This window comes from Adiantum capillus-veneris, chromosome 11, assembly GCF_014529385.1.
Source record: "Adiantum capillus-veneris isolate H3 chromosome 11, ASM1452938v2, whole genome shotgun sequence".
Taxonomy (NCBI): domain Eukaryota; kingdom Viridiplantae; phylum Streptophyta; class Polypodiopsida; order Polypodiales; family Pteridaceae; genus Adiantum; species Adiantum capillus-veneris.
In genome coordinates this window covers 21,731,938-21,756,428 of record NC_140941.1, presented here as the reverse complement: position 1 = coordinate 21,756,428, position 24,491 = coordinate 21,731,938, and the positions used below count along the sequence as shown (strand labels likewise).

General features: G+C 43.4%; 1 protein-coding gene across 4 annotated transcripts; it reads right to left on the bottom strand.

Moving 5' to 3' along the window:
- Positions 1-11,631: 11,631 nt before the first annotated feature.
- Positions 11,632-16,425, bottom strand: LOC147446981 (uncharacterized). 4 transcript variants are annotated; one of them, XR_015189579.1, is made up of 13 exons: positions 16,269-16,425; positions 14,967-15,928; positions 14,707-14,796; positions 14,392-14,625; positions 14,065-14,286; positions 13,870-13,975; positions 13,576-13,773; positions 13,099-13,487; positions 12,900-13,009; positions 12,619-12,722; positions 12,463-12,548; positions 12,007-12,372; positions 11,632-11,931 (listed from the first exon to the last, which is right to left on the bottom strand). XR_015189579.1 is itself a non-coding variant. In XM_086522897.1 (13 exons), the coding sequence occupies exons 2-12, from the start codon at positions 15,921-15,923 to the stop codon at positions 12,283-12,285; spliced, it is 2,586 nt and encodes an 861-aa protein (XP_086379023.1). In that variant the 5' UTR covers positions 15,924-15,928; positions 16,269-16,425; the 3' UTR covers positions 11,632-12,168; positions 12,261-12,282. The 4 variants fall into 4 exon arrangements, 3 of the variants coding, with proteins under 3 accessions (XP_086379023.1, XP_086379020.1, XP_086379022.1); XM_086522897.1 differs by having other exon boundaries at positions 11,632-12,168; positions 12,261-12,372; XM_086522894.1 differs by having other exon boundaries at positions 11,632-12,372.
- Between the last annotated feature and the right edge of the window lie 8,066 nt (positions 16,426-24,491).

Below are 24,491 nucleotides of genomic sequence, written 5' to 3'. Positions count from 1 at the left end.
CGAAGTCCAAAAAAGCATGTAAGTCTGGTGGCAATGATCCCCCCTTGGGATAAAACAAGCCAAGATGTAAAGTGCCACTAAGGTAGCGAAAAATCCTCTTGACAGCATGCTAATGCTTAGACCCTAGGCTATGCATAAATTTGCTGACTTGTGAGACTGCAAACTGAATATCCGGCCTCGTGTTGCATACATAAATGAGGCAGCCAATAGCAGTTTGGTAAAGAGTGACATCAGCAGGATCGCCAACATCATGTAGACTCAACTTCAAACTTGTTTCCATGGGAGTGGCAATAGGTTTGCAATCCTCAAGTCCAAACTTACATAGCAATGTCTCTATGTAACTTTTCTGACACAAGGCAATACCACCATCACACTGCTTAAACTGTATACCCAAGTAATGATGCAACAACCCCAAATCTTGCATCTTGAAAGTAGCATTCAAATCAGCCTTAAATTCAGCAATATGTCTCTCATTTGGTCCAGTGATCAACAAATCATCGACATAAAGAACCACAATGAGAAGTACATCACACTCACGCTTTACATACAATGTGCTTTCTGCTAGACTGTTACAAAAGCCTCGTTTAACCAAATGAGTGTCAGCTTTCTCATACCAAGCACGAGGAGATTGCTTCAACCCATACAAAGCCTTCTTACATCTGCACACTTTGTCCTCTTGTCCTTTTATGACAAAACCGCGAGGCTGCGTTACATAAACTTCCTCAAATATGTCACCATTCAAGAAAGCAGTAACAATGTCTAACCCAACCAAAATGAGCTGCCAATGCACATAGAAAACGCACAGTAGTCATACGACAAGTGGGAGCAAAATTCTCTTCATAATCAATGCCTTTTTGCTCTGCATAACCCTTTGCAACAAGTCGAGCCTTATGGCGATCAATCTCACCATCCGGCTTGCGTTTCAACTTGTAAACCCACTTCGTACCAATGGCCTTTTTGCCATGAGGCAAATCACATAAAGTCCATGTGTCATTTTCTATAAGTGCATCATATTCTAATTGCATGGTAGCCATCCAATTTTTTGAATTTTGTGCTTCATCAAAAGACAGAGGCTCCTCAACATCATGTAAGCTAGACACAACCAAAGCATAGCAATCTGATGCATAAGATGCATGGCGAGAGCCTGAACGAGTACGACTAGACAAAGGTGCATCCAATTTACTATCACGCAAAGTGTGCACTAACCATTTTGGCATACCTCTAGCCTGCTCATTTTCAGCCCTTTCCTCATCAAGTACATCATGTACATCTGCATCAGTAATAGGCTAATCTATAACATTTTCAGAAACCCCCATAGGCTGTACATTTGCCTCATTGGAACTTACATTCATATTTCCACCACTGAAAAGAGGCAACAAAGTGTCATAAATGTCCTGTGAGCTTACATTACTGTCTCTAGTACATGTCAGCAAGGGCTGAACAGAATCTTCCACAAACACTACATCCCGTGAAACCAGAATATGTTTGTTTACGGATGATACAACCTGTAACCTTTGCTTTCAGCACTATAACCAACAAAAATACATTTGACAGCCTTATCATCCAATTTTCTGCGCTGCGTTTGTGGCACCAAAGCATATGCCAAACAGCCAAAAACACGCATGTCCTCAATAGAAGGCTTTCTATCATGCCATGCTTCATATGGATTAATAGACTGCAAAGCTTTCGTAGGGCACTTGTTTAGTACATAAGTGGCACACATGATGGCCTCAAGCCAAAAAGAATGCGGTAAAGCTTGACTTTTGACCATACATCGTGCCATTTCCGTCAGTGACCTGTTTTTCCTCTCAGCAACACCATTTTGCTGAGGTGTATAAGGCACTGTTGGTGTTTTATCCCATGACTAGCCAAAAATGCATTAAATTCATGAGACATATACTCCCCCCCTCGATCGGAACGGAGGGTGCCCATAGCACATTTCGAGACATTTTCAGCCATAGCCAGAAATTGTTTGAAGCACATAAAAACTTCGAACTTCACTTTAAGCGGAAATACCCATGTAATCATCAATGAAAGTCAATAAGTAAAGGTAATTGCCCAAGGACGGAGTTTGCATGGGCCCACAAACATCACTATGCACAAGCTGCAACCTACATGTGGCCTGAACTGAACCATCCTTTGGAAACTTAGAATGTTGCATCTTACCCAAAATACAGTCTTCACAAACATGTTTGACAGGTGCTTCAAGAGGCGACAAAGAAGCAACCATATTAGATTTCTACAAACGCAGCAAACTGACAAAATTCAGATGACCAAAACATGCATGCCAAAGTTTTGCATTTGAAATAGCCCTTGAATCTGCAACAGCATTTGTAAAATTTTGTCCACACTTATGATACAAAGTGAGCTTATACAGCCCACGGCACAAGAGGCCTGATGCAACAATTTCATCACCAAAACTGAGATCATGAACTGTACATCTGTCATCCACAAATTTGACTACAAGTCCAAGTCTAGCAAGTGCGGATACAAACAAGAGATTCTTCTTGATCCCAGGTACATAAAGTGCATCAACAAGTGTGAAAGAACTGCCATTAGCAGCAGTAAGCACAATCTTTCCAACTCCCTGAACTGGATAAGAGGCATTGTTGGCACAAGTGAGTGAATTCCCATGAGGGACAGACTCGAGAGAGGTAAACAATTCACGATCTTAGGTAATGTGCTTTGTAGCACCACTTTCAAAATACCGCACATGTGAATCTGCAGCAACTGACAAGCATGCATCATGGACAGCAGGATTGTAAATGCACTCTGCGCTAAAAGGCCATTCTGCATCAACATCAGCATTACAGTCTCCTTTCATAGAAGACTCAACAATGGCTACATTTGTAGTGGAACTAGCATTTGCAGTGGAACCACCCTCTTTCTTCTTAGCCTCTTTGGCCTTCAACTTAGGACATGACTTGATTAAGTGATCATTAGCTTTACAATAATGGCAACGCATCTTCTTTTGCCCTTATCACCAGAATTTCTAGACGAATTGCTGCCAGCAGAAGCATTAGGAACATAATTTTTGCCACTCGTAGCAGAACCATAAGAAGTGGCTACATTACTGTTACCACCCTTTCTTTGAGAAGCAATAAAAGCCTGTTCAACTACACACTGCCTAGTCCTGTTTTTTCTAGAAAGTGACTCTTGCAACAGCAATGTGCATAATGCATCAAACTTGACAACTTCAGGATTTCCTTGGGTCATCAGTCTCCAAGTACTAGCAAAAGTCTGGTAGGAATCTGAAAAGGCATCAAGAATAGTCTGCACAAGGGAACTGTCTGAAATGACTTCACCTGCAGAAATAAGTTGCTCATTGATACCCTTGACACTAGCAAGGAAAGTGTCCATATCATCTTCCTCATGCATAATCTTCGACTCCAGCTCTTTACGCAGCAAAGCAATTTTAGCCTCATTGCAACTTGCATAAAGACCAGCCAAAATATCCAAAGCCTGTTTTGCAGATTTTGTTGAACGGATGTGAGGAACAATGGTGCGCTTCACAGACAACGCAATCAATGCATGAGCCTGCGCATCCTCTACATCCCAACGAGCTTGTTCTGCCGTAGGCAAAACAACTCTAACAGCAGCAATCCTTGCAGCCAGACCTGCAACATCCTCAACATCGCCTACATCCTTAGAACCAGGATGTACATCAATGCCCTGCACAATGTTCCAGACGCCTTTTGACACAAGAACATGTTGCATCATATAAGCCCACATAGGATAGTTGTCCCCATCCAACCTGTCCTCAGCAGCAAACATCTGAACACATATGTGTTGTTGTTGTCAGTCATGGTAAATACTGCACCTGATGTGAAAACTGTCAAAAAATAGGAGAAACAGAGCGGGAATAACACGTGCTATATAGCACAAACCGTAGAAGACTATAAGGCACATGTTATGCAGAAAACAGCACTGACAAAAATTATGCACAAAATGACGAAATAGTCTGTGCAGTACTGCGTGTAGTGGAAATCGAAGAAAGTGAGTAGGCGTGTACTGGAGCAGCTGGCGACTAAGCCCGGGAGGACGCAACCTACTCTGATACCAATTGTTGGAATTAGGGTTGTAGAGAGACACACACAGCTTGGAGAAGACGAAGGAAGCTCAAGGCACACAATAGAGAGTGTATTACTTAGTGTGCAATGGAAAGATAGATAGCCCTAGAGTGATGGGTGTATATACAATGCAAGGGGGGGAAAATCTCCTAAAGAGGGAAAAAATGCCCCGGCGGTCTTAGTGTGTTCACACACATCACTACCACATGTATATGGTAATAGGCTTCTGTTTTTTAGCATCAACCATGGTCGCTAAAGAAGACTTAGGGACCCACTTGTATGTTTTCTTTGTTATATGAGGATGAGTCTTGACAGAAGCTATATGCATAGCTTCTAGCATATTTAAGGGTACGAGTCGTGGCATTTCATCCCCCTTAGGTATTACCCAGGTCGTCCCCCTATTTCCCCAAGTGTCTACGGTTGCTACTAGGTGGACCCAATCCACATTGCCCGACAAAGTCATCCCAGGTAGTACATCCATATAAGGAGAATCTTCCCCAACATCAGTGTTTGCTTTACACGTGTAACAATACTGCAATGGGGCCGAGTGAACTGTGGTGTCAGATCCATGATCAATTATAAACCTGTTTCCTAGAGGATGTGCTCGACCAGTAACAAGATCCACTCGAATGACAGAATCTTGGAACTGCACGTAGACATGGTTTTTAGACCAGTCATGCACCATTTTTGCTTCCCTCATGAAAGGACGTCCTAAGATCATCTCCGATGCTATAGTGTGTTTGGAGAAATCCATAACAATGAAGGTAATCCTTATTTTATGTCCAAAGACCTTGATCTTGAGATCTTCAAGCATCCCAATAGGTTTAACAATAGACCCATTGGCCATCTTCACTACTATGGTTGTGGTCACAAGGTGAGGTCTTCCCATAGTTTCACAGCAATTTTTAGTCACAATGCTAACCCCAGCGCCATCATCAAGGATTCCCTTCACAGTTAATCCCTTAGTAGTGATTGGTATAGTCGCATTGGATTCATCACCCTCAAAGTATTGTCCCAACTTGTTAACAGGTATTTCTATAACAAGGTTCTCATCTAGGTTGGGTTGTGGATCTAAGTGTTCCTCCTCTATTGGCATCTCCCAGCTCCATCCATCTGTGCAAATTGTGGTAGCCCAAACTTTAGTTCTCCATTGAGGAAGACTCGAAGAACTGAGACTAACTCAGGGTCTTTATATAGTTTGGACATTATGGTGGTTCTAACTTCTAAAGACATGAAATCCATCAATTTGGCAATGTTTAACGGCACCTTTTAGTCTTCAATCCCTTGACGTGGGGAAGATGGGATCTCCATTTCTTCAATAGGATCAGGTAGTCCCTCTGTAAACATTCTTTCCATCAAGAAGTGAGTATGCCCACTTTCCCATGACTTTAAGTCACTTTCTTCTTGGATGACACTAGGTATGGCTAAGGGTCTATGGACCTGGTGAGGTTGTTGTTGCATAGGGAACACGGTGCCTATAATATGGATCTGCCTAGGTGCTGGTTCTAGATCTCTTTGGATATCTTCTACCAAACTCCTTAATTGCTTGACTCACTCAATCTCCTCTGTAGGGTTTGGATAAGTTCCTATCTTCTTCTTGGATCCTGGCCATTGTGGCTCATGAAGATCTTCCTTGTTAGTTTCTATCTTAGTGGTCGTTTTGGTCTCCATGGTTTCACCTGAATCAGAATCCTCTTCAGCGTCGTTCATATATACGGGGTCGTCACCAGTCCCTATGTTGGTCTTTGAACTGGGGTTTGAACTGGGGTCTGACTTCACTGCTTTTTGGGATCTCTTCCTTCGTGTTTTCTTCTTTTTCTGAGATTGGGCAATTGATGTCGTGTCTCTTTTCTCCAGAATATCATTTTGTTTTTGGAACATCGATCGTGTCAGTACGTTTACTGTACCACAGGTGTACTTTGTGATGGCTCCTCGGTAACTTCAATCAAGTTTAATGACGTAATCTTCGGTGCATTTGGATTATTTGGACATTCGGCAATCAAATGATATATGCCACATCGATTACACATGAGTATTGGCATTGTAGAAGTGTCGCTTGATTGGTTTGCATTAGTGTGGCGTTCTTTTATAGCCCAATAGGACACTCGGCTACACAATGTGGACCTCCACACTCATAGCATTGAAGAGGTGATCTCTTACAGTGTAATTGATATTTTGGCCTCTTGCAGCAAGAACAGCTACTTGATATACAGGTTTGACTTGTCCCCAATAGTCCTCCATGTAGTATTGTGGACTTTCTTCAAGCACATCCATTCAATAGGCAATATTAGGATCTATATCTTCCTCACAGCCTTCCAAACAAGCAATAGATGACTCACAACCCACTTGATTCACAGAAGTGATTCTCGGATGTGGTGGTTGTGGTCCTAGCACTGGAGGTGGTAAGGGTGTTGTTTGAACAACATTTTGGACCCTAGGGACCATGTGTTGTGCTGTTTGTTCAAGAGGTGGGGCCGGCATCAATGCAGGCACTCGAGGTGTGTCTGTCCATGCTAAGGTTGGTATATTGGCCATCGCGCGCTTAAATACTATGCAATCCTTAGCTTGATGACCATACCTCCCACAGGCATTGCAGTTCCCATTGAATTTTACTCTAAAAGTAGGGCATTCATTGGTACTATGCGGTCCATAGCATATTGAGCACCATTGTTGCTCCCTTCTTGGATACATATGATTATTTTGTGGAGCACGATTGTCTCTAAGACTCTCTTGAATAGCCTTGGTGAGATCTGCTAAAGTCATCTCAAATATCTTTGGCTCCTTAGCAATAGGCTTTAGGGTCATTGGTTGATGCCCTGATGCTTGCGAGTTAATAGATTTAGGCTCAACAGACACTCTTTCTCCTTGAATCATTAAGTTATCTTCCAATTGGATCGCATTGGTTGTGACTGCTTCCCAAGTGGTGATACCTCTAATGACTAGGCCATTGTAGATATCCTCATGTCGTAACCCCCAATGAATCTATCAAGCAATTGGTTATTGTTGAAGCGCTCACTTGGATTACAACGAGAATTCGAATGCTTCAAGCGAATTATAAAATCTCTCACCGACTCTCCTTCCTCTCGTTGGGCTTTTTGGAGCTGAGAGGCTACACCCCAAAGTACTCCCTTTCGTATGTATTCTTTCAAGAACAGTCTCCTAAGAGTAGGGTAAATCGTTTTTTCTGCTACCCTTAGGGTTCTATACCAATCCCCTGCCTTCCCACTTAAGGTTAGGCTTAAAGCATTACTCTTATGTAGGTCATTGTGTTCTCCTAGAGAATCGCATATTTGTTCAAACACTTCGATATGCTTCCTCACATCCCCGTCTCCACTAAATTTTTGTGTGAGCTTGGCTATTTGTACTGCCTTACTTCTAGGTTCTCTATCAGGCGTGTTACGCATATTCTCAACAATAGATCAACCAATAGCTTGAGCAAATGTTGCCAAGTCACTTAAGTGAGAAGGAACCATGGGTTTAATTGCTCCAGAGACTACATGTGGAGTAGGTATTGGCATTGGGCTTGGCGCATAAGAAGCCCTTGGGTTCCACGTTGGGTACGATGTTGTGGCATGTGGTGGTCCATAGTTCATATCGGTGGCCCTAGGCATAGTAGACGTCGGATGTGACATGCTAATGCTAGCCGGTATGGTCCCATGGAAATAAGAACTTGGGTGTTGTGGTTGTGGAGCATAGGTAGTTGAAATAATGGGAGGGGTAGGAACTTCATGAGTGCGATGATCCATGGGTGCATACGATTGGTACACACTTATAGGTACTGTTTTGCAGGCATTGAGCTACCATGTAGTGGTGCTTTACTAACAAATGAGATCCATGGTGTGTTTCTTGGCATGCCCATCATTGGGGTAGGCATGGTAGCCGTGGTGTCATCAAGGGAAAGATGAGCTAGAAAGCTATCACTTGTGGGCTGAGATTGCGCTGAGACCCCTGGAGAAACAACATATGGAGGATCCATCGGACTTACCAAGGGAGTCTCCATTTGCGATAAGGTCGGTTGTTTAGCCTTTTCTGTATCTAAGAATCTCATGAGACCCGTTAAAAGTATGTTGATTCCCTTGTTCTCTCTCTCTAACTCAATGACCCTATGGATGATCTCACAAACTCTTTGTTATTGATTCTCCACACTAGTAGCACCCATTGTGAATTGTAGGACATCTAACCAACCCACGTGATAGGTGTGACTTGTGTATAGGTTGATCAGAGTTCCTGTTTGTAGTTCGTACTCCCGTTCCTGTTTATAGTTCGTACTCCCAGTTCTCATTTAAGAACACTCCATCTAGGATTGAGGTGCTAGGGGTGTCCTTTGAGCTGGATGCAATGCTGCTTTCTAGGGGTTGGCCCTTAGCGGTTGCTAAGTCAGGAGCACTCGATTGCTCTCTTAGCAAGGATATTGACATAGGGGCTTTCGCTTTTAACTCTCTTCGTTGCTCCGCCTTGCGTAAGCTCTCGACTTCCTTTTCCCTCGCTGCAAGGATATACCGCTCAACCTCTTGCACTTCGGTAAGGCTTCTACCATCGGGTAATATGACCTCGGAGGGAAATAACTCTGAAGAGTCGGGAGGTGCAGTGAATGAAGTATTCATGTGCACATTCTCTAAGGGTATAGGGTCTACTTTGGTCATGAATGGAGAATTTACTTCCCCACCCCCCTCATTTACATCATTAGCTCCATGTTCGGAGCAAGTGGCTCTACTAAAGGTTTCCTTCAAGCGGCTAAGCACGCTCAGTCCGGACCGTGGACCTATGGCATGCATGTCTCGGCTTGAGCTATCGAGATTAGGCATTGGAAAACCCTCCATGACGTCGTCGTCAAAAGAAGAGTCACTAGCCGCTATGTTCGGGTCTTGGTTTGTACTACCTTGGGTCCCCGCCGAGGGCCCGGAACCTAAGGTAGGTGGATATTAAGAACTCGCGTAAGTCGAAATTCTCTCTAGTTGCTATGTCTCTAGCACACGACCAAAGCGCAGATGCATGTGCCTTTAACAACCTACAAGCGTCGGCAAATAACGTCAAAGATTAACCACTTATTTTTTTAGGCGTCCGTTTTCACTCGTTTTTTTTTTTTAATATTTTTTAATGATCGTTTTTTTTAATTAAAATGTGTGATAGCTCAAAACGAGTGTATCGCTCAGAAGATCGCGGTGTGCTTTACACCACAATGTTCGATCCTGAAGCTCCGTAGCTCAAAAATCGATTTTGAGCTACGCATGAAACTAAAATTCGTAATTTTAAAGGACGACTGAGACCTAAGCTTGAGCGTGAGCTTGGGCTTGGGTCTAGGCTTAGGTTTGGAAGATATTCCCGATCCCAGTTCTACTTTTATTTTTATTTTTTTTTTATTTTTTAAAAAAAATAATTTTTTGATATATTTTTTTTAAATTTAAGGATAAGGTCGCCGCGACCTGCGCGAGAGCGCATACACACTCTACCTACCTACTTTCAATTAATACACCTACTGTTACACACTAACACACTCTATTAGCTCTCACAGATCTACTTTCTACTTACTGTACATTACATTACACAGAACTAACAACCTTAATACTAACACTTTACACAGTTAACAAAAAAAATACACAGTAGTAACACAAAATCATTTTTCTCAACACACACATCCTCCTTCTTTACCTTTCCTACAATTGAAATTGCACCACAAAAGAAGTACAGAGTGTCAGTGTATGGCATTCCCCGACAGCGACACCAAAAATGTGTTCGTATGTCGCACGTATCAATACAAAGAACTTACCTATATTCTGTGTGCGAACCACAAATAGCTCCAAGCACACAACAAACCTAAACTAGTAAGCTAAAAGATGGCGTTGGTGTGTCACTCACCGCTCTACGCTTCCTATCGTGGAGAATTCCTCGCCGTGAAAAAGAGACGTGGCTACGCCGCGCTCAACCACCTCGCCGCCGTCGTGCCGCTGCAATGCTCTCGCTCTCTCTCTCTCTCTCTCTCTCTCTCACGCATACACACACACAATGAGATGAAGAAGAAGAAGAAGATAGAGATGGAGCAAGAGCACTATACAATTGCACAAATGAGAGAATGATTGAATTTTAGGTTTAGTTGACTTTTATATGAGCTCGTCCCATTCACACTTGGACGCCCATGCTTAACCAACTAATCCCTTGAATGTTTCAGTTAGAGTGCGTCTCTCATCGGTGATCACTCTTATCCTTTTCCTATTGGACTGACAAGCCCAATACCTGACTCTACCAAGTAAATAATACAACGTCCGTCGTAGGTGATATGGTGTCCGTGAGCCGTGAGGGTTAACACATATATAAACTACTGATGATTGGAATGAGGAGCCTGAGCAGCTTGAAGTCTACGCTCTTCTCGAGCCGATGCCTAAACCTGAAGACTTTCCTTACTGAGGTTTCCCCCTTGCTTCCACTTTCCTTATTACCCACTCTCCAAGCCCTCATATGTGTCACCTTATTAAGCCGCAATATAGTCATGAGTTCCTTTATCTCTTATACCATTAGTTGGGTCTTTGAGGCCGCAAATCCTCACATGTAAGGCACACACACCTCCTTTGCTATTTTTCTACAGTCAAGTTACTGATGGTGAGTGTGGGGGTTATTTCCTTGACTTTTCCTTTCTTGGTATTCTTGATCCATTTCTCAACTTCATCCACTTTATTCTGAATCTTTGTAATGGCATCTACCCACAAGGTTGTCATCTCTTTGAGTTGCTGCTCCCCTTCTTTGATTGCCCGTACTTGTTCTTTAGGGTTGACGCTCTCCCTCTTTGAGTGTGTTTTGTGATCACACCTTTGCAAGCTCATCCTTGGGTTACTCGATCTCCCATCTTGGGCTGTCACACGATCCTCAAGCGTGCTTAGCGTACTTTCTTGAGACGATACGTGTTACAAGTGTCTATTGTGCCCAATTAATGGTATCACTGGATTCTTCATTGCATTTTTTTAATGGAGTCCTTGCCATTTTGCTGCTTCATATTTGAGAACCGCCAAAAAGGGCAGGGGGGAGAGAAAAATCTCGAGGGGGGGAATGTACACTAAGTATACAGGTGTTTCCACACTATGCATATGTGCTTATCCCACATTTGATTACAATCTCTGCAATTCTGAACCACACTACGCACATAGCTGTTCCCGCATCATGCATACATGTTCATTCCACACGTACCTAAAATTTCAGTTCCTGCTTCCCTGAATTTTTCAGTTCCTGCTAAACCTGTGGGTTGAATCACAGTGATCATTCTGTGCATGCAATATAGCAGCCAACTGAGCTGAGACTGTTGCTATTGTTCAGGCAACAGCGGCACGCACAGATAGCTGGTCCACGCAGCAGCAACACCTTCAGCACAGACAAGTGGCTGGTCCACACAGCAGCAACACCTACAGTGGCACAAAGAGGTGGCTGGTCCAGCAACACAAAGCATAGAGGCGAGGCAGTTTTCTGGCAGCAAGCGCAGGACAGTTTCGAAGGCCACAAAAATTTGCTGATGAGTATGAGAGAGAGAGAGAGAGAGAGAGAGAGAGAGAGCTACAAACTTCTGTGAGGAAAGGGATTGAAGTCAAATTTCTGGCCACAGAAATTTACTTTGGACAGAAATGTACTTATGCTACAAAAACACCACAAATTTACAGTTGGGCTACATGATATGAGATACTATTAAATCCATATCAAGAGTCCTGACCACAAATGGAGAAGTTCTAACAATGTTTCAAGTGAGAAGCCTGATTCCCAAAAGCTATACAACTCACTCTTTAAATATGCCTGAATTGGAGAATAGCCTCAGCCACCTATCTTCCTAGCGCTTCTTGGCAATGCTCAAGTCCACATACAAACTGCCACCGGCGCAAAGTACCTGCATCTATCTTCATCTTCATAGATTGACTGTGAGCCAGAATGCCCAAAAATAGAAATATGCCCCACTACCTACCTAGAATGTTTGTTTCTTCTCTTGGCTGAGATAAAGCAGGCTTATACATTACTGGTTATCCATCCCTCTGTCTGAAACCATACAAATGTTGAAATCACACTGCAAGGTAATTTTGAATATCGCAGTAGACCTTCGACTACAACACCTCTTGTGTGACAATTCCTGTACACCGCAAGAAAAAGCTGTCTTTGATCCCCTGGAAAAAGGTGAAGGTTTACAACTGCCTCGGTATAACATAACAAAAAGCTTTACACCTGAAAACTCGAGCATGAAGCATCAATAGTAAGAGCCACCAGCACTCCCCGGTAAACCATAAGTGGAACCAGAGCGACCTCCATACAAGGATGAGCTATAAGTTCCTCTTTGCTGTTCAGGTGGGAAGAAGGCAAATGTTAAAAGGGACAACGATAGAAACTAGCCCACATGTCCAAATGCCAATCAGTCATGCAGACATACCTCATTGGGGCCAGAATTATAATCACTCCCTCCAGGCATCATAGAAGAGTATCCATGTCCTCCAGATCCATACATAGAACTTGACCCTGCGTCCATACATTATCGTCAATAGAAATCCCATCCAACTTTAGACCGTCTAAACCCTTGCATACGTACCAGGCTGATCATAACCAGGTAAGGATGCTTGTGGCATAGAACTACCCCCAACTGGTGGAGGGACAGCGCTCCTCCCCCCGACCGATGAGCGTCCCAAGTGAGCCCTGTGGCCAGGACTATAAAATCAGTGGTAATGCTAGAGAAAACTAAGAAACCAAAACATAGCCTGAAGTTAGCTACCATTCGGCTTAGAGGCTCTCTGTTTCACTGACTAACAAAAAAGTTTGGACCATGCCCCACAAACATCTACTTACTATAGTGAAGCATTCAGTAGAACCTACCTGGCTGGTTCAGCATAATGGGCTCCACCGACAGGTGTAGAGTCCACATAATCGACTCGGGCTCTAGGATACGCCCGACGATTTGATTCATAGTAGGGAGCACTCTCATCCTGCAAAAAGCCACTTGAAAGTCACAAAAGGTCATAAAATTTCAGGTGAGTCTCGCATGAACCTGACATATACTGGGATTCTGCCTTACCAGATCCACATAAGATCTTTTCATTCCTGGTCCAGCTTCTGCATAATCTGGAGGAACTGCAGATCCATAACCACCATCCAGTTCCCTGTCATATGCAGGGCCTCTCCTGGGTCTTCTTGGAAAATCTTCTTCTCGGGGAACATAATCATCTCTGTAAGTGCCTCCTCTACCTCGTCGTGATGAGCTGCCTCTTGTGAACCCAGAGGCGATCCTTGCACCTCGTGGGGCATAGTCATCTCTGTAAGGACCTCCTCTTCCTCGCCTAACAGGGCCTCCTCTGCCCCTTGGCGGGCTAAATTCGTAACTTGGCCTGCGAACAGGCGCTGGCTCTTCACGCCATGGGTAAGGACCTCTTGAAACCCCTCTTGTAGCACGAGGTTGGGCAACTCCTGTAATGTTGAAAAATAAATTAGCACTCTTAGCTTGCAACTAGTTCAGAGTACCCTTGGTAGCAGGAAAAGCAAAAGTAACCACTACCTCGGGGAGGTGGTCTTGTCCTCGGCCGTTCGTCCAAATATTGTCTGTCATCCACAACCGGTTTTTTCGATGGCCTCACAAAACGAGGTTCATCATACACCCGCCTATCACCACCCCAACCAGCTCTACCACCACGGAAAAAGCCTCTCCCACCCCTGCCCCTTCTTGCAATAAATGTGCCACGAGTTGGAAGCCAACCTACAGAAGACAATCAGAAATAAGGTCCACACAATATTCACCTATAACCCTTACCGCTTACACACACACACACACACATCAAGGAACCCTTTTCACCTCTTCCACGTCCTGACAGATGACCTCCAAATGGATAGCCACCTCGAGAGCCTTTTACATGCTTCTTCCTAGGGACAGGTTTTGATAGGGCTACTTTCACTTTGATCTGTGAAAATAGCTTGTCTTTTGAGCACTGAGCTATCTATACAAATCTGAGGATGAGTGAAGTATCAATTTAATACGAGACATCCTCACCTTGGTGTCCCCATCAGTAAGTTCTCCATCCTTAAAGGCTTCCACGCAGGCTAGGGCAGCCTCTCGTGCAACAAAATTCACAAAAGCATAATCATTTCTCTTTGTTTTGGGATTATTCTTTGCCAGAACTATGCGCTCAATTTGGCCAAACTTCTCAAAATGCTCCTTAACTTTGGTCTCATCCCAAGACGGCGGCACTCCGTCAACAAAAACAGACTTAACCTGCAAATGCCAGGTATGATTTTTCAACAACTCCAACAACTGTTAAATACTGACTACTCTCAGATAAGACCATCTTGTGTAGAATTGTAAATGCAGACGGCCAACCTTGGCTAGAACCTCATCATCTACAAGAGGTTCGGCCCATGCAACCTTTGCAGATCGATCAAATCCAAAAAAGGCATCTGGCTTGCTAAGCCGAATATATGCCTTCACAGCCTCGTTATGTGTTGCTAATTCCACAAAAGCATAACCCCTGTTTAGCTCTTCATTTCTTGAATCAGCCATTAATGTAACCTCTTCAACACCCTCAACCCCATACTCCTTTAACTTTTCAAGCACCTAATAGCAGCAATTGCCAACATTAGTAGTCTAGGCATGTAATCGAGCCAAAGTCAAAAAGACGGGCAGCCATTAACATACTTGTTCTTTCTTCCAATTTTTGACAATATTGCCAACAAATAAAGTGTCATTGTCCTCGCTGGGTACAACACCGCATTCTTTGCCTCGGATCTGTCCAATGATTCACACTCTCAAAACAACAGTGCAAAGGCACATCCCCTGAGATGTGGCCAACTCAAATATAGATTCAGCTAGTTTATAAATAGTTGCCACATACTTCAACAAGGAGGGTAATGCTTTTATGAAACTTCTTCAACTAGACCATTGATTAAAGGACGAACCTTAGTTCTTTCAAGTTCAGTGGCAGCTCTCTTAGCTTGATCGGTAGTTGCAAAGCGAACAAAAGCGTACCCCTTATTTTTGCCAGTTTGGGGGTGTTTCATGAGGCGCACTTCAACAACCTCCCCAACCTCCTCAAAAGCCTTCTTCACATCATCATCTGTAGCATCCTTGTCCAAGCCACCCACAAATACCTCAAATTTCTTGCGCTTTTGTCTCTCAGTCACTGGCCTTGGTTCAGGTAGGTCCTCACCCTCAACCACCACATGTCCCTCTTCCTCCTCTTCTTCAACATCTTCTTCAACCTCCTCTACTTCTTCCACCTCTTCAACCTCCTCAACTTCTTCAATCTCCTCCTCCTCATTGTATACTTCTTCCTCCCCTTCCTCAATGTTCTGATCCTCCTGATTTTCCATGCCGTCATCATCTTCTTCCTCCTCCTCCACTTCCTCCTCGACCTCCTCTTCGACCTCTTCCTCAACCTCCTCTTCCACCTCTTCCTCTTCCTCTACCTCCTCCTCTACCTCTTCCTCCTCTTCCTCCTCCTCCTCCTCCACCTCCATTTCTGCAGGAACTTCCTCTTCTGGCTCACTTTGAATGCCCACTACAGAGCTCGTCACACACACCTCTACGTGAGGAACCTCTTTCTGTACCTCAGAAATTTCCACAACAGGGTCCTGCCTGACAGCTTTAACCTCCTCTCTCTGTTTGGCAGTGTTTATCCTCTTTTTGACTGGGGTAGCAGGGTTTACGACAGCCTGGATTTCATTTGTTCCTCGGTTCACAACAGGATCATCTTGCACAACCTCATGAGGGACAACCTTAACCTCTGCAGTTGCAGGTTGAGTCACAATTTTAGGCTCCTCCTGCTTCAACAATTCAGAGGATTTTGCAGGGGCCACTTTGCCAATCTTTTTGGCAGGAGCCGTGCCTTTGATGGCATTTCGAGTAGCCCGCATTTCCCCTGTTATCTTAGCAATTAAACAACGTCACAGAGAGAATTTGCACTGATCTTTTAACGCCAAAAGAACACAATTTCCCCGTGTTTATCAAGGTGTGGTCACAGAACACAATCTCCCCTGTTTCAAATAGTTATACAGAGCATGCTCCCCTGTTCCCTTTCGATACAAAAAGGTGCTAAATTTCAAGAGAATCTATCTGACTAGCCTCGAGAAGGCATACTCTCCCCTTCAACGCCCACAATTAGATCGATTTGCTTGACAAACACGCGGAACCGGCCCTGTGCAACTACGTTTACAAATAAAACAGGGAGAAGGCTGCAGTTGGAAAGGGTACAGGCTTACCTTAATCGCCACACTTGCGCGATCGTCTTCCAAACCCTAAAACGGGCACCACTGCCTCCTTCTCTCTCTCTCTCTCTCTCTCTCTCTCTCTCTCTCCCCTTAAAAGAGCTCCTCTCTTTCTCAAAATTCTTGTGGATCGACCGAGTTCCGTTCAATCACACGTCCGATGGCAAAAATGAACGCACCCTGCCGGTCGCCATGTTGCGCACATGAGGGTCTTCAAACAGCGTTCATTGTAGCTGACGTATTGCTGATGTTCAAGGTGCAGAGCAGGGAGGAACCAAGGAGCACCACGTGAGTGTGTAGCAGCTTTTGCAAAGGCACAGTGATTCAGGCTCACTCCCGCCATGCAAACGCAGGGAACGGTTGGTGAACGTGATTGGGGGGGGGGGGGGGATTCCATTGCGGTAGCAACGGTGGCTAGCCATTTCTCTACGTGCAGCGGCATGGTGGGCCTTGCTGAGCTGGAGCGCCCTTTTTCACGGAACGCAGGGCACGAAAGCCTCATGTGCGCAGCACAGGAGTATTGAAGAAACTTAAACATAAGTTGGGGCCATGTTTGTCACAATAGATATGTGAAAGCTCTTGTCGAAAGCTAGGAAGTGTTACAAAGAAGTGTGTTGCTTCGCAATGGTAAGATTCGATCTTATTAGCATACACTGTGCAGTTGAGAGAAAATTATTACCTTTTAGTTCATCAAATTTAACATACAATAATGATGCAAAGGACTCCCAGGCAAGGAAAGCGGTTATGTTTGGGTTTGCGGAGTGAATCATAAACTTTGAATTTCGTTGCAAACATTATTTCTAGCTACAAATGATTGTGCTATACTAGAAGCCATGACTTTAGAAGCCTGTTACCTCAAATTACAGACATATTATCCTTGTGCTTTGTATTGGAAAAGTACGTGACCAAAGATTCTCTTATTCTTTTTTACCCTAGCTCTGCACACAACTTCATCTTTCATGAAGCAATTGTAAAGTTACAATCCAAAGTACTTTATTGGCTCCTTCAATTGATGTGGATAGAGCTTTCACAATGCAAAGAGTTCCTCTTACTGTGTTTATTGCAAAGCTCCTCCATCATGTTCAAGAAAATGTAAAGTACGAAGATTTATTCATCCCTCCCTTGAAACATGAGGACTTGTTATTGGGTGAACCATCATGCGACCACATGGGTGGCTCAGGATGTGCCCTTGATGTAGCATAGTACATGCATATAAGGAGGTCCTCAACCCATATCTCAATGTGTCATTTCGTGATCAGTGACCTAAGCTAGCTATGGAAAGTCCCTTACTTTACATGGAAGAAGAGGATGAGAAATATTCTCTCCCAATGTGCTCAACATGCCCTATTCCCGTCTCACACACACCTTCCTTGATCTATGCAATCCCCCAATGCAATGTTTATGTACCCAATGGAAGGCCTCAATCCTTGCTTGAGATAGGTGATGTAGCACCATCACAAACACAAGGAAGCCTCTCCCATATCCCTTTATTAAAAACCACTTAACTTCCTCAAATCTACATGCAAGCTTAAGCAAAAACACGTTCCCATGCATTAAAATAATCAAAAGCAAACTTGGAGGTTGCCATTGAGCATACACACAAAGCATATACTCACCATTCTTGTAAGAGACCAGGAACTGACACATGCTCTTCACCACCCAACCATGCCATATATAGGCCCTTGGCCTATTAATATAGGAGTGTAAGAGACAAGGAACTAACACATGCTCTTCTACCACCCAACCATGCCATATATAGGCCTCTCGTATCACATGTGCGTTCCAGACCTTGGCTTGCCTAGTCCTACCTTAGGCCTGACATTACTCCCTCCTTGGAGAAGCATTTTCGTCCTTGAAAAGAAAAGTGGTGATATCTTCGTAAGAGCATTAATGTTTTCCATAGTGGCACCCCTCACAGGTCTAGCTGTCCATTTGATCGATACACGGTTCAATAGGAAGTTCAATAAAATAAAAAAGAACATCTTGATTTCCACATTGTTGTCCTATTGCAATTGTTTGTGTAACCAGCTTATATCAAGACTGGATGTATACCATAGTGTGTAGACTCAATCTATAACTTACTTGATTATTTCAAAGGAGTTAGCACAACTAAGAGGTGACTAAATAAATGACCAATCTCTAGACTTTTGAAGGTGCTGGAACATGTAAAAATACCTCTTCTCAACTTTTCATGAAAGTGCTAGGTTGACATAACTCATCAACAAAGATTAAGTCCTTGACTTGCTATCATTCCTCCTCAATAAACAACCCCACCATAACTGGTGATCGAGGTTGAAAACCTGACATAAATATGAAGGGACTAAACCTAGCTGTAAGATGCTTTACATCATGATAAACAACTCCAAACTAGAGAGATAACTTTTCCAATTGGATTGCTTCTTGCTAACATATGCTCTTAGCATATCCTCTAGTATGAGATTAACACTTACAAACTGTCCATCTGATAGTACCGGTATTGAGTTGTTTCTATGCAATCATTTACAAACACTGCTCAAGAAATGACTAATGAACGTGGGTCACAATTACTCCCAATATTGTTTAGTAATCTTTATAATCGATACAGATTATAAACAACCAACTTGGTTAACTTGAGAGATTAAATAGTTAACTAAATAAACTTTACAATGTTTAGTCAACTTATTTACAAGCACCTATACCGAGCCATCAACTCTTATGGTAGTTGGTAGACCCACAATAAACATCATAAGATATTGCACCTGTCAAGTTCATGAATTTGCATGCCGCTCCAAATAAGCCTTTGTTAAACACTAGGGCCCATAACACCTATTGTGTATGCATTTAGCAAAAATATATTCAAGCCTACACCTTTCATGACTTGAATTGCCAATGTTATGCTCCCACCACCCCTAGAAGAATAGGAAAAACAATGGGTAAATAGTTCTATAAAAAGAAACTAAATACTTTCCATTGCAATTGCTTGAAAGACGTGTTAAAACAGTTGGAACATAATAAATTAATCTTAACCAAGTACCAACAATGAAACATTTTCATTAACAGAAGATGGCCATCCTATATGTGTAAGCAACCATCCGTTAATTTTGTTTAATAGTACTTATAACCTTAGCAAGTCTTACTCATATATCCTACAATTTTTTTCCACTAAAATTTTTCCAGATACTACTTGCTCAAAATGGTTTAATAAATGGATTTGGCCAACACTTAGGTCTATGTCGCGACACATAATTGAAGAAACAGGCGTCAGTGTCACTCTTAGAGACTCGTATTTTCTACATGTGGAATATGTCTCATATAATCAAATCGAATTCCATGAGTTCTTAGACCATGTTGCACACCTTGTGACTAATAACATGTGCCAAACGAAACCCTACCATGTAGATCTATAATTGCAGGTTGTAAAAATGTACATGGGACACTACTTTCCCAAAATTTCTTTGCTCCTATATGACCTTGTCATGTGTTTGAAGAGCGAAATGGATGAAAGCATTCCAGCATATGCATCCCACTTGAAAAACTCAATCAAAACATATTTAGAAAGGAAAATAAACCAAATCATATACGTACTAGGAGGTGGAAAATATCATATAGTTACCTTTTGAAGTGCAGTTTTCAAACTTGAAAGGTACATTACCAAAAGTCCAACCTCAAAAGGCCCAGTATTGGTTTGGCTTGTTAAACATTAAATAGAGATTAGTGAAAATAACCCAATATGTAATGAGTATGTAATTGATGACCATGGATGTTGTGAGTGCGCGAATGCAGTGCGTGTGCGGAGATTGAGAAGGGGAGAGAGAGAGAGAGAGAGAGAGAGAGAGAGAGAGAGAGAGAGAGAGAGAGAGAGAGAGAGAGAGTACACAGGATGTGGGTGGAGCTTCCAAGTCTCACTGTATGAGCACAATGTGAGAATAAGTGAGAGCTCCTTATTCTTTGTACGTATAAAGAATAAGGAGATGTTAACCCTCACGGCTCACGGACACCATATCACCTACGACGAACGTTGTATTATTTACTTGGTAGAGTCAAGTACCGGGCTTGTCGGTCCAATAGGAAAAGGGTAAGAGTGATCGCCAATGAGAGCCACACTCTAACTGGAACATTCAAGAGATTAGTTGGCTAAGCATGGGCGCCCAAGTGTGAATGGGGCGAGCTCATATAAAAGTCAACTAAACCTAAAATTCACTCATTCTCTCCTTTGTGCAATTGAAGAGTGGTCTTGTTCCATCTCCATCTTCTTCTTCTTCATCTCCTTGTGTGTGTGTGTGTGTATGTGTGTGTGTGTGTGTGTGAGAGAGAGAGAGAGAGAGAGTGTGTGCGATCGAGCATTGCAGCAGCACGACGGCGACGAGGCGATTGAGCGCGGCATAGCGGCGTCTCCCTCTTCTTCACGGCGAGGAATCCTCCACGAAGCAAGCATAGAGTGGTGAGTGACACACCATCGCCATCTTTGAGCTTACTAGTTTAGGCTTGTTGTGTGCTTGGAGCCATTTGTGGCTCGCACACAGTGTATCGCCAAGTTCCTTGCATTGACACGTGCGACATACGCGCACATTTTTGGCGTCGTTGCCGGGGAATGCCATACATTAAGCTTGAATGGTACTCTGTGCTTCTTTTGTGGTGTAATTTCAATTGTAGAAAAGGTAAGGAAGGAGGGTGTGTGTGTTGAGAAGAAGGATTTTGTGTTACTACTGTGTATTTTTTTTGTTAATGGAGTTTTCAAAGGTACTGTGTTTTTTCTCTGTGTAAGGTGTTAGTATTAAGGTTGTTAGTTCTGTGTAATGTAATGTACAATAAGTAGGAAGTAGATCTGTGAGAGCTAATAGAGTGTGTTAGTGTGTAAGAGTAGGTGTATTAGTTGGAAGTAGGTAGGTAGAGTGTGTGTGTGCTCTCGCGCAGGCCGCGACGACCTTATCCTTTTTTTAATTTTATTTTATAAAGGTAGGACCGGGATCGGGAATATCTCCCAGACCCAAGCCCAAAGCTCACGCTCAGGCTTAGGCCTCAGTTGCCTTTTAAAATCACGTATTTTAGCTTCACACGTAGCTAAAAAATGACTTTTTTGAGGACCAACGGAGCTTCAGGTGACCGAACGTTGTGCTGGAAAGCACACTGCGACCCTCTGAGTGATACGCTTGTTTTGAGCTATCACACACTTTAATCAAAAAAATCGATCATTAAAAAATATTTTAAAAAACATTAAAAACGTAAAAAACACGAGTGAACGGATGCTTAAAAAAGTAAGTGGTTAACCTTCGAGGTTATTCGCCGACGCTTGTAGGGTGCCAAAGGCACATGCATCTGCGCTCTGGTCGTGTGCTAGAGACGGAGCAACTAGAGAGAATTTTGACTTACGCGAGTTCTCAATATCCACCTACTTTAGGTTCCGGGCCCTCGACAGGGACCCAAGGCAGTACAAACCAAGACCCGAACATAGCGGCTAGTGACTCTTCCTCTAACTACGACGTCATGGAGGGTTTACCAATGCCTAATCCCAACAACTCAAGCCAAGACATGCATGCCATGGGCCCATGGTCCAGGCCAAGCGTGCTTAGCCACTTGAAGGAAACCTTTAGTAAGGCCACTCGCTCCGAACATGGAGCTAATGAAGTAAATGAGGGGGGTGGGGAAGAAAATTCTCCCTTCATGACCAATGTAGAGCCTATGCCCTTAGAGAATGTGCATGTGAATACTTCATTCACTGCACTTCCTGACTCTTCAGAGTTATTTCCCTCCGAGGTCATATTACCCGATGGTATAAGCCTTGCCGAAGTGCAAGAGGTTGAGCGGTATATCCTTGCAGCGATGGAAAAGGAAGTCGAGAGCTTACGCAAGGCGGAGCAACGAAGAGAGTTAAAAGCGAAAGCTCCTATGTCAATATCCTTGCTAAGAGAGCAATCGAGTGCTCCTGACTTAGCAACCGCTAAGGGCTAACCCCTAGAAAGCAACATTGCATCTAGCTCAAAGGACACCTCTAGCACCTCAATCCTAGATGGAGTGTTCTAAAATGAGAACTAGGAGTACGAACTACAAACAGAAACTCTAACCGATCTATACACAGGTCACACCTATCATGTGGGTTGGTTAGATGTCCTACAATCCACAATGGGTGCTACTAGTGTGGAGGATCAACAACAAAGAGTTTGTGAGGTCCTCCATAGGGTCATTGAGTTAGAGAGACAGAACAAGGGGATCAACATACCTTCAACGGGTCTCATGAGATTCTTAGATACAGGAAAGGCTAAACAACTGACCTTATCGCAAATGGAGACTCCCTCTGTAAGTCCGATGGATCCTCCATAAGTTGTTTCTCTAGGGGTCTCAGTGCAATCTGAGCCCACAAGTGATAGCTTCACCTTTCCAAGTCTAGCTCGTCTTTCCCTTGATGACACCACGGCTACCATGCCTACCCCAATGATGGGCATGCCGAGAAACACGCCATGGACCTCATTTGTTAGTAAAGCATCACTACATGGTAGCTCAATGCATGCAACAGTACCTACAAGTGTGTACCAACCGTATACACCCATGGGTCCTCGTACTCATGTAGTCCCTACTCCTCCCATGGTTTCAACTACCTATTCTCCACAACCATAACACCCAAGTTCGTATTTCCATGGGACTATACCGGCTAGCATTAGCATGTCACATCCGACGTCTGTTATGCCTAGGGCCACATATACGAACTTTGGGCCACCACATGGCACAACACTGTACCAAATGTGGAACCCAGGGGCTTCCTATGCGCCAAGCCCAATACCAATACCTACTCCATATGTAATCTCTAGAGCACCTCCACCCACGGTGCCTGCTCACTTAGGTCACTTGGCAACATTTGCTCAAGCTATCGGTCGATCTATTGCTGAGAATATGCGTAACACGCCTGATAGAGAGCTTAGAAGTAAGGCAGTACAAATAGCCAAGCTCACACAAAAATTTAGTGGAGACGGGGATGTGAGGAAGCATATCGAAGTGTTTGAACAAATATGCGATTCTCTAGGAGAACACAATGACCTACATAAGAGTAATGCTTTAAGCCTAACCTTAAGTGGGAAGGCAAGGGATTGGTATAGAACCCTAAGGGTAGCAGAAAAAACGATTTACCCTACTCTTAGGAGACCGTTCTTGAAAGAATACATATGAGAGGGAGTACTTTGGGGTGTAGCCTCTCAGCTCCAAAAAGCCCAACGAGAGGAAGGAGAGTCGGTGAGAGATTTTATTAGTCGCTTGAAGCATTTGAATTCTCGTTGTAATCCAAGTGAGCGCTTCAAAAATAACCAATTGCTTGATAGATTCATTAGGGGGTTACGACATGAGGATATCTACAATGGCCTAGTCATTAGAGGTATCACCACTTGGGAAGCAGTCACCACCAATGCAATCCAATTGGAGGATAATTTAATGATTCAAGGAGAAAGAGTGTCTGTTGAGCCTAAATCTATTAGCTCGCAAGCATCAGGGCATCAGCCAATGACCCTAAAGCCTATTGCTAAGGAGCCAAAGATATCTGAGATGACTTTAATAGATCTCACCAAGGCTATTAAAGAGAGTCTTAGAGACAATCGTGCTCTGCAAAACAATCATATGTATCCAAGAAGGGAGCAACAATGGTGCTCAGTATGCTATGGACCGCATAGTACCAATGAATGCCCTACTTTTAGAGTAAAATTCAATGGGAATTGCAATGCATGTGGAAGGTATGGTCATCAAGCTAAGGATTGCATAGTATTTAAGCGCGCGATGGCCAATAGACCAACCTTAGCATGGACAGCACCTCGAGTGCCTGCATTGATGCCGGCCCCACCTCTTGAACAAATAGCACAACACATGGTCCCTAGGGCCCAAAATGTTGTTCAAACAACACCTTTACCACGTATAGTTCTAGGACCATGTCGATGTGGCATAGATCATTTGATTGAACAATGTCCAAATAACCCAAATGCACCAAAGATCAAGCCATTAAACTTGATTGAAGTTACCGAGGAGCCATCACAAAGTATACATGTGGTACCAGTAAACGTACTCACACGATCGATGCTCCAAAAACAAAATGATATTCTTGAGAAAAGAGACACGGCATCAATTGCCCAATCTCAGAAAAAGAAGAAAACATGAAGGAAGAGATCGCAAAAAGCAGCGAAGTCAGAGCCTAGTTCAAAGACCAACATAGGGACCGGTATTGACCCCGTATATATGAACGACGCTGAAGAGGATTCTGATTTA